General features: G+C 32.8%; 1 protein-coding gene and 1 long non-coding RNA gene across 2 annotated transcripts; both read right to left on the reverse strand.

Moving 5' to 3' along the window:
* Nucleotides 1–837: 837 nt before the first annotated feature.
* LOC105129369 (uncharacterized) lies at nucleotides 838–2,442 on the reverse strand. Its single transcript, XR_843059.1, has 3 exons — nucleotides 2,219–2,442; nucleotides 1,673–2,136; nucleotides 838–1,528 (listed from the first exon to the last, which is right to left on the reverse strand). It is a non-coding gene; the product is annotated as an uncharacterized LOC105129369 (long non-coding RNA).
* Nucleotides 2,443–3,440: 998 nt separating this feature from the next.
* On the reverse strand, nucleotides 3,441–5,788 carry LOC105129370 (60S ribosomal protein L17-2-like). The gene is made up of 7 exons (XM_011031391.1): nucleotides 5,669–5,788; nucleotides 5,543–5,579; nucleotides 5,413–5,453; nucleotides 4,124–4,354; nucleotides 3,942–4,044; nucleotides 3,789–3,856; nucleotides 3,441–3,707 (listed from the first exon to the last, which is right to left on the reverse strand). The coding sequence occupies exons 1-7, from the start codon at nucleotides 5,669–5,671 to the stop codon at nucleotides 3,654–3,656; spliced, it is 537 nt and encodes a 178-aa protein (XP_011029693.1). The 5' UTR covers nucleotides 5,672–5,788; the 3' UTR covers nucleotides 3,441–3,653.
* Nucleotides 5,789–11,394: the final 5,606 nt, after the last annotated feature.

The raw sequence follows: 11,394 nt of genomic DNA on the forward strand, positions 1-11,394 counted from the left end.
CACTTAGGAAAGATACGGTCATCTCCAACACCCTGGTACAAGAAGATGCACAAGAGAGTAACGACGGAATGCTACAGGTGATCTTTAGGTAGATTTACAACGAATATGCAAATAAAAAAGAAAACGAAGATAAAAGATCAATACTTCATAAAATTAAGCAGATCAATTAATAGCCTTCGATGTGATGCCTCGGTGACTAATTAAACATTCATCCTATCGAAATTCTATGTTTCTTAAATGTCAAATCTTTTGGCCTTTTAGCTTTCTGTTGTTCAAGTTCCTAGATGTTTCAGATTCTGTGGAGTTCGCAGTACTGAGAAATCTAAATCTGTCTCAACAAGCTGATGTTCAAAGGCAAAGAGGAAAAACAAATGACTGTCCCAGTTGCTAGGATTGGTCAGTCTTTGTTTTTTAAGGTAGACTTCGAAGATTTCGTAATATAATGCTTGGTAAGTAACAATCAGCCCAGTTTTAAATTTACATCAGCAATAGAATTACTAGAATGTTTGATCCAGAGGTTAAACGGATTGTTCCATCCGGCCAAATATAAACAAAGACAGTTGCATAGCAAATCTTCCCTATTTCTTGACAGGACTGATAGGCATTTTTCAGGAAAGACAACGTCGTAGTAAGTCATTGAGAACAAACCGCCAGCCATGGATTCCTAAGTTTCAATTGCGTCACCAAAATAAGGATTCACATAAACTTGGCCTGTGGCCAAATGTTCTTATATGTTTTTGGTAACGAAATACAGAACATGGATTCCGTCAATTGGGTCACCAAAATAAGGCTTGCACTTATTAGTTAAGAATAGATGACAGGAAAGACGTCAACATCTTACATTGCATGCTTGTTATAAAAGGAAGACCGTTAGGTCAGCTAAAGATTTGCAGCACACATCTCCATTGCAAATCCATCCTTCCTTTCCCTTTTGAGTCCCAGTATTTTCATCTTCCTTCAAAGCACACTTGGGGTGAAGATCAAATTCACATCGTTTGCAACAGAAAGACCAAACAGATCCCATATCCCTACAGCCATCGCAAATATATACATGTACTGTGTTTAGAACGTATAAGCTCATGTTCAGCATGAAGTTCGTGTTTCACTTTCTCTGGCCACCCCTTTGCTTGTTCCTCAAGCTTCTCTTCCAGTTGCTTTAGATGTTCCTCGGTGAAGGGAAAAGCATCTGCCCTGTAAGCTGTCAAGTGCATCCGAGCTTCCTTAATAGTGGTCCGGCCACTGGGACCAGTTGCTACAGCTGCAGGAATCCCTTGAATTTTGAACTTCCGCACCAGGATTTGTTTCCTTACGTCGCCAAATGGAAGGGCTAATCAAGGCATTTCTGAATAGAACTTATCAAAGGTCGGTCACGGTCGCTTGAGATGAAGATCACCTCAAGGGCATTGTCTTTTGCTTTAATTGTGTGGTATGCTTCAATTAGCTCGGGTAAAAAGGAACGACAGGGAGGTAACCGTTGATCTGAGAAGTGAAGAAGAATGTTCTTTCCATCTAGCTCAGACATTGGGACCTAACCAAGAGTAAACCATGTATATGATCAGAAAATACCTTTGCTAATACATTCAATTTGTGATAATATTCAAGTTATTGGTAGCATGTATACAGTAAATCCAATTACTGGATGCAGGATAAGCTTAGAACAAAAAAACATTACCTTGAAACCGCTTTTGTCAGTCACAAAATCATTTTCCCCATGAAGCAAAACTGCTTCCAGTTTTGCCTTGTCAATCACAGCTAACTCATCGAGTTTCTCCGGTGTAAATGGATAGACTTCAAGACCGTGGTCTTCAATAACTTCACCCAAATTTGGGTTCAAAGTCTTTCCATCCTGCCAATTATGACTAGAGTAGGAAAGGTTCTAAACTCAAAATACTGTGCTAGCTTCTTACAGCTCCTGTTCTTAAATGGCAAAGCCAACCAAGGCATTGTCTCAAAACTTTGTTTGAAGTCTTATTCTTCATTGTCTAGAGATATCATGACTACTTCAAAGTTCTCTCCTTTTTCCTTGATCATCTTATAGAATTCCACTAGTTTAGGAGTGAATTCACGGCACATCCTATGACCATGCGCTGAAAAATAAAAGCCAACCAATTTTCCTTCAAGGTCCGACACAGGGATCTGTAATTTCAAATAGAAAAAATCGTGAATTATGGAATCATCAATTTAATATCAAAACTAGCTAATTGAACAAACCATCTACTTTGCTTCCATCTTTTGAAATCATGTAATCACGTGAGTATGAAACCAAGAAAGAGCTTATGGTCAGATTCCTCTTAGCGTCCTCCTCTTGCTCCTTGAGGAAATTCAGCCTGTCAATGGTGATCAAGAGTGAATGGATATCCATCCACACCATGTTCCCTGATGGTTCTGACACAACCATCACATGAAACCTTCGCATGAGCATCGAAAATGACAAGATTAGGAATCCCTTTTACTTTGAACACTTCCTTGAGATGTTTGCAGGTCTCCGTATCAGAAAATGGAATGGCAAGACATGGCATTTTGGAGAAGTACGTATTGAAGACTCGTCATCTCTATCAGAAGAAATGAAAACCAATTCAAAGTCCTCTTTGGATGAGAGCTGTTCATAGACTTGGATCAACAATGGGGTGAAACTTCGGCATGGCCCGTACCATGCACCAGAGAAATAGAATCCCACGGTCCTCCCAACCAAATTGCTGACTTTAACCTAAGTAATAAACAATGTCAAGAGTAGAGCTGCATAAAAGAACTGCCTAATCACCGTTGTTGCGGATGAGCAAGTCCCTCTCTACTGAAGAAAGAAGAGATTAAAGGTCAAGAGAAACGTCTTCGTTGGTCATTTTTTTATATTTTTTCGTCACTCTCCACTACAAATTCAAGGTGCTATGTAATTGAACCACTTGCAGGCTAGAAATGAAGAATAATTGTGCAAGGTTACTTCCATTCATTTGGACAGCAAGCTTACTTTATTATAATATAATATTTTGATCAACGATAAGTTCATTGATTGATTGGTGATGACGGAAACATTATCATTTTTAACTGAAAGGTTACTTTCAACCCTTGAACATAGTGGTAAACACTTTTAACTTGTGTTTCCAAAATTACATTAACACCATATTAAAATTTTGAGGGAAAAAATTAAAATACCGCTTAATTAGTAATTTCTTATTAAATTCTCAACTTTATGTTTAATTTTTCCCTTCCCGCCTTTTCTTTTCTTCGTCCTCTTTCCCCTCTCCTCGTACTTCTTTCTCCTGTCCCTCTACATCTCTTCTATCTCATCTCTACATTCATGGAAATCTTTTTTCGGGTGGGGAAAGAGGTCAAGTATCTACGAGGGGAAGGAGGGTAATAACACATTACACGAGAATTAGAATACATTCCGAGCAGAAGGCAATTTTCCAAAGGTTGATGTCTTTTTAGTGGAACAAGAGTTAGTAAATCAAAATTATTCATTCAAAAATCTATAATCTGAAAGCTACGCATGGTTCGTAAACTATCAGTTAGGCCAACCATTGCAATTAACAAGGGCTATTTGTCAAATTATGATACAACAAAACTATGATGAAAACAGATTTTCATCTAAGCTCTCCAAGAAGTTTCTCATGGAACAATGAGCATAGCTCGAAATAAAAAAACAAGCTGTCCACTCAAGAAGAAGCTTGCGACTTCTTTGACTTGCTGGTTGCTATCTGGGTCTCAGGCTGTAATGTCAGTATACATAATTAGAGAAGAAGAAATAAAAACACAAGCAATATATAATCATACTTTGCCGTCTAGATTACCTCTTTCTTAACTGGCTCTTCCTTCTCAGACAAAACCAACTCAATGTGGCAAGGGCTGGACATGTAAGCTAACGAGAGAGAGAAAAAGATTCTAATGAATACAGAGACAGAAGTGTATGTTTAACTCGTATAGTCTAATAAAAACAAACATACGATTAATTCTTCCATGTGCCCTATATGTCCGCCGCCTCTGCTTCTGTGCCTGATTCACCTGGATGTGAGATATGTAGAGTGCATCCACATCCAAACCCTTGACCTGGAAGGGTCATAAAATCAGCAAGTGAAATGCTGAAGATGATAAAAACATGAAGATCAAAGAGATAATAGTGATGTACCTCAGCATTGCTCTCAGCATTCTTGAGCAAGTCCAGGATGAACCTTGCAGACTTGACAGGCCAGCGTCCTTGTCCATTTGAGTGTCTGTTCTTTGCTTGAGCAGTTCGCCCAACTCCACCACAGAAACGTCGGAATGGAATGGCCTGCTTGTGAGCCAGCACATCTTCCAGGTACCTCTTGGCCTTGGCCAAAGGCAACTTCCTCAAAGCAAAAGCTGTCTCCCTTGTATTCTGCATAAACATTAAAAAGGACGCACAAGTCAAAACAAGCTAAAAAAATCTCTGAAAGTGAGAAACACAAAAGATCAAAACAAAATTGAAATCAAAATCATCCAATACATGTTGGGATTACTGAATTTTTGAGAAGTCAGAATTTGAACCAACTTGTGAGGAGAAGTTCATCAGGAACAATGGACTGAACATCAATGGATAGCAATTCATGCAGATATAAAAGAAACACGTGGAGAAAAATTGATATGAAAACAAATGTACCATCATTTACTGAACCTTCAGCCACTAATAACAACAGAGGTTCACCCAAGAACAATGCAATTAATTTCCCTGAAGTTTACGAGAGCCCTGTTCACAAAAGGCAACAGGGCCCTGCTTTTTTCATCAGGTTAACAACTGGAATAGAAAATATGAGGAGCAGTTTTGGCTGGTTAAAACAAAGAATAAAATGATGAAGAAAAACATCCAATGCTCTTCATTTCTTGCTACTGAAATCCACAATACCTCATTTAGCAAATTTTAACATTATTTCATTTTTCCTCAACTCAAAATGACAAAAAATAACTGAAAATATCATTCCCTGCCGACAAAACATCAGATAACCTAAGCAAAGATTGGTCAGAGTTAAAATTAACATTTCATAATCCAAGCAACAAATAGATCCAATCTTTAAGCTTGTTATGTTGATTTCGAAGGGAGTGAACATCTATATTGTTTTGTACACAAAAACAATATGTAATTCAAACAAAAGCAAGAGTTTCTCAAAACCAATAACACTAGGAGAAGACAAGAATCATATAATAATTAATCAAATCCATCAGAAACTACAGATATAAACAAAATCGTAACACCAAAATGTGCCATCATTTACTGAACCTTCAGCCACATAAAATAAAACAGAGGTTCACCCAATAACAATGTAACTGATTTCCCTGAAGTTTACGAGAGACCTGTTCACATAGGCAACAGGCCCCTGCTTTTTTCATCAGGTTTTACTAGCAAAATCAAGAACAACCAACGGTCATACAAAAAACGAAACTAAACCCTAAACACAATACCTTAAAATGAACTCTGAGGTCACCACCCCTTGCTTTGCAGGCTGCACCATAAGCATGGACAAAATCGTATAAAATTAAGATCTCCTCCAATGCACAGAAAACCCAAATGGAAAAATATTAGAACACTTACACTTAGTGGGATTATCAGGCTCTCTAGAGTACTTCACCTAAAAAAGAAAGAGCAAGGGACACGGTGTGAATTAGAGATTAATGCAAGAAACAAAGGAAGAATAGGGAGCAAAAAGCGGAGATGTACCATGGTGGCTTATGCTGCAGCACCTTCTGCCTTGTTGAAGCTACAGACGTTGATGCCAGTTCTAGCATAAGAGAAGATGTGACACAGCTGGGTGCGGTTTATATATAGGGTTGCTAAATGAGAGAAACCCTAATTCTTGCTGCAGAGAACGCCTTCGACGCTGCTCTTTATTTGGGCTGGGTTATTTGGGTTTCAGCTTTTGTCATGTGAAGCCCATAACTAATTTTAAAACAATAAAAAAGAAAAGAAAAGCAGGAAGGGAACTTTCATTGGTCCCTAATGGGCTCTACAGCCCAGCTAAGCTGCAAGATAGGTCTTATTTAAAGGACCCAATAGCTGAATAGATAGTTTTTGGTATAATGGACAGTATTTATGGAAAAGAACTGGACAAGTAGCTAGCTGACTTATTTTATGTTCAGTAGATATTGGATGAGATCTGACCAATTCAGGACCTAAACTAGTTTAGGTTGAAGGGGAAAAAAAACCAACTCTTCTAACTTTCTATCAATCCAAGATGACTTTATTATATATAAACTTAAACCTTAACTCGAGTTGATTTTTAAATTGAATTTTAAAATTATAATAATATTTATTTTTATTTTTATGTTATCTTAGATTATTCAAATTGACCATCCTAACTTTTCACTTAAACTTTTACCCTCTAGTTAAATTTTAAAACTATAATGATAATTATTTTTATCATTATATTGACTTAGGTTAATAGTCAATCTGATTTGTGGCTCTAGTTTTGCACTAGGTTAATTCTCGAGTCAAGTTTAAAAAATATATCAATAATTATTTTTACCTCTATTAACCCAGTCAATGGTCAACTTAACTTGAGCTTATCCTTGGATTGGTTTTTAAGTTGGGCTTAAAAATTATGATAATAATAACTTTTATATTTTTTACTAACTTGAGTTAATGGTTAACCCAACTTGTGATTTACGTCTGGCTTTGAATTGACCATCAAGTCAAGTTTCAAAACTATAATAATAATTGTTTCTATACTTAAGCTTTGCTAGGCAATGATTAACTTAACTCAGGCTTGGTCTTAGGTTGACTCCAAGTTGAACTTTAAAATTATGATAATTATTATTTTTATTTTTACATTGATTTGATCAATGATCAACATGGCTCATGTCCCTAATCTTATCTTAAGTCAATTCCTAAGTTGATTTTAAAAATTACAATAATAATTATTTTTATTCACTTGAGCCATGTCCCAAGCCTTATTCAGGGTCATCTTCCTAACCAGGTTTTTAAAATTATGATAATAATTATTTTTATCTTTATGTTGATCCAGACTAATAATTAACCTAACATGAGATTTAGGTCTTTTTCTGGATCGAATCCTAATTCAAGTTTTAAAATTATTACGATAACCATTTTATTATTGTGTTGAGCTGGGTCAATGGTCAACCTAATATGTAACCCCAGGCCTTGTCTATATTTGATTTCATAATCGGGTTTTTAAATTATAATAATAATAATTATTTTTTATATTAATTTAGATCAATTTAGATTTACCATTGTATAGATAACTAAACAAGTTTGTCCCATCTCTTTTAATGACGCAAAAGTTTTTTAACTAAAACAGTATTGACATGACATAAATTAATTTTTGTATAGTCTAAAGATGCACCAAACAATTTCACAAAAGCTTATTTTTATTATTAAATATTTATTTGTGGTAATTTATCAAAACAGTTGCTTATTTTAGCATAAAAAATATAATAAAAAATGTTTAAAAATATTTATCACACTTAATTTAATACTATTTTATTCTCAAAAAACCTTGTTTGTTCAAAACTATTTCTATATTATTTACTTTTTGTCCTTTTCTATTTCTTAAAAACAAAAAAAGTTTAAAAAATACAAAATGAACAACAAAAATATTAATTATAAATAGATTTAATAATATAAAAACTAATAAATATATTGTTTCTGAAATGATAAGAATTGATTGATTAGTTTTGATAAACTACAGCAATTAAGTTATAATTAACTCTTCATATCAAGAAGATGGTTGCCAGCAGAATTCTTGAAATGAAGCTGCATCTACTGGCAACGATGGTTATATATATATATATATATATAAGCCAATGAGAACAAACAAAGCTTGTGGACAAGTATAATGATACAAAAGGACATGGCCCTAAGAGCATCTCCAACGGAGAAGCCAAATGAATAACTAAAAATAAAAAATTAATATTTTAATTTTTTTTGTTTATTTTGCACACTTCAAAAAAAAAGCCAAACAAAATATTAAAATGTCTTTTCTCTTCTATAAATACTATTTCTATATATCTCTTTAAAAAGCCAAAACCAATAAAATAGGACCATTAACAAAATAGACCAATTAAATGTAGACACGTGGAAAAAAAATAATATTAAACAATATTAAAAAATAATAAAACATTTATTTTTTTTTACTCTAATATAAATAGCTCTTCAAATGGCTTTTTTCCATTGGAATAGATATGATAAGATAAACTATATTTATACTATTTAAAATGCTATTTTATCAATTTAGCTTTTTAAAATAGTATTTTGGATTGGAGATGCTCTAAAGAGTCCACTGCCGAAATAAGTGTGATTAAAACATTATTTTTTATAATAATTTTATTTAAATATATATTAAAATAACTTTTTTTATTTTTTAAAGTTTATTTTTAACAACAACATATATTACAATGATACGAAAATATATAAAAAATTAATTTAAAAAAAATAAAATAATTAAAAAAAAAAAACACTTACAAAATATAAAAATAAATATCTTACTGTAAAAACTAGTCCTGTAATCCAAAACGTAATTTAAGAAAACAGCTGAGTGACCCTGCAAAAAGCAGCAGCAAGAATTGCAGCGCCAACAAGATAATTCAGCAAGCTAGATGGTCAAAAACAGTATCCTTTTTTCTGAAAAAACGTTAGCTAACATTCATAATCTCTCACAGAGTAGATGATCGATATCTCCATTTTTCTTTTTAAATCACCAACACCAATACACACAAACAGTCAAGGAATCAAGCGAGGCCCTTGAAGAACAGAGCACCAGCTTCAACGTTAAAGAGACCAGACTGCAAAATGCTAAGCCAACAGGAATTGCTTATAAATTCGAGGGCCAAAACACTGAAGAAAAAACTGCAGCGCGAGTGAGATAATGCAACAAGGCTCGAAGACGAGGAGTGGCCGCAGACACATGAAGCATCAATACTTGAAATGCACAAACTTAGTCCGTGTGCTCAGCCCAGATAATCCTACCACTTTACAGCCTGGAGATGGCATTTGTGAGGGTTGTAGCAGCCAACTGTGAGAGCACCAGATGAAGCAGGTAGCAGTAGAAGAACAGAACCAGACAAGACTGAAAGTAATCATGTACACAGTGGCGGAGCCGCAATGGGAATTAAGAGGCCACTTGCCCCCTTAATTCTTTTTTTTTTTTTTTTAATATTTTTTATATTAAAATTTCAATATAATAATCTAACAAGCTCTTATTTTTTTTTGAATTGTTGTTCCTACCTCTTTTTCTTTTACATTTTTTTTTAAATTCTAAATTATTAATTAGTTAAGTAACTTTTTATGCTTCATGCTTAATATTTTAGGTGAGTTTTTTTTATTTTTCTATTTATTTCATCATTTAATTTTAGTTTTATTTCTTAATAATATAATAATTTATGTATTTGTTAAATTAATATATGTATGTATAATATTATATGCATATAAATATTAATTAAAATGAGTTTTAATGAATTAATATATATATTGTTATGAATTTTATTTGAAAAATAATAGTGATCAATGTACTAGTGATTAAAAATAAAGTACTAAACAACTAAAAAAATTAGAGATACAATAAAAAAATTAAAAATATATTAATATTTATATTTAACCCACTTGTATAAAATAACAAATTAATAAAGAATTGTTGTTAATAATTTCACTAGTTCCTTAAAGATTTAGAAATAGATGAATGAAAGTTTCATTATATAGATTAAGAAATAATATATTTAATAATATTAATAATAAATTCATTATTAAGCAATTTTAAAATATAAAAACTCAAAAAAATAATTATAATATAAGTTTTTTTATTTAAAAAATATTTTTAAATTAATTTTGCTTGACATGAGTTAGTACATATATTTTAAATTAATTTCTCTATATATAATATATGTTTATATAATATAAGACATTAAATATTTATAATTTATTTTTTTATTAAAAATTTTCTAGCTCAGCCACATTATACGTTGAATTTTAACCATCAAGATTCAGTGCTATTAATACTGTGATTGTTCTTACATCAAAGATTACAAAAGGGCATGATAAACAACAGAAGAGATGACACGAGGAATCCTTATCTTTATGACTTTATTTGACAAATTTCCGAGCATGCATAGAATTTTCAATGCTCATGAAACAGAAACTAGGTCCGTATGTGCAACAAGCACAAGAACACCATCACAATACCATCAGCATGTTCGGATCCAGGGGATCCAGCAGATTCATAAGCAGCCATGGTCGCCACAATAGTCAGAGCAACTTCAGTGTTCCATAAAATCTCTCTAGTCTTGAAGAATCTTCTCTCTCAGAACCAGATTGGTTATGAAGTATAAATACCAGTCCCAAGAGCCACGTATAATCAACCTCCACTTCATTTTCACCCTCATCATCTACGTACATCTTGCTAGACCATTGAACACCATGGATGTCCTGTAAAAACCATATAAAACAACACAGCATCATTAGCATCCAGACCCAAAATAAACCGACCAAAGTTAATAAACTTAATAACTTTTGTTACAGGAAGCAAGACTATAATCCTTCGAAAGAGCGAACAACATGTAAATTGCATTAACCAGGTAATTTTAAAGTAATAGGAACAAGAGCAGATCACATACTTAGCACTTGTTCAGCGGACAATCACCTGGAAGGATACTTGCGATGCATCCTCTTCAAGAGATCTATAACTGGAGTAGAAATCGATTGAATAACTTTATCAGGAAACCTCAAATCCTTCCTCGAAATCCCTCAGAATATCCTTAACCGTTTCCCAATTAAATGGAGAAAACCCCACCAACATAATATCAGGAAAGAGACATGGCATATAGCCTTTGTGTACTTGATACTTGCTCATCAAGAAAACTGTTTTTTTCCTCTCATAATTAATGTCTCTAATTTTTTTTATTACATTAAATTCTTTCTAAAATATTACTATTATTTTAGTTTTTATAGTAATTAATGAGAGAGAAAATTATCAAGTCCAAGTAAGAAATCAATGCTGATGACGTAAAGTAAAAAAAAAAATATATCAACTTACATTCTTTTTAGTGTAAAATAATCACATGTATTTGATATGATATATTAACGTAATCAAATTATTAATATAATTAAAAAAATAATATAATGTAATGGGATAATTTATTACATTGGTTGTAAAATAATGAAGGCTTCGGTAAAGTTTTATTTTTGTCGTTATAATTTTCAAAATAATTTATTTTAATCCCTGTATGTTATTTTTATTCACAAATTGCCTTATTTGAAAATTTTTGGTCATTATAATTTATGAAAATTACAATTTAGTCCCTGCAATGGGATTTTTTAAATTAGTCCCTCCATGGTCAGTACCCTTAATCATGCAATGTTTTATTACCTAGGTTTTTTTTTTAATGTGATGTTTATAATATAATAATTCGTTTTTTTATTACAATTGCAATCCTTCA

This window comes from Populus euphratica, unplaced genomic scaffold (assembly GCF_000495115.2).
Source record: "Populus euphratica unplaced genomic scaffold, PopEup_1.0 scaffold18.1, whole genome shotgun sequence".
Taxonomy (NCBI): Eukaryota; Viridiplantae; Streptophyta; class Magnoliopsida; order Malpighiales; family Salicaceae; genus Populus; species Populus euphratica.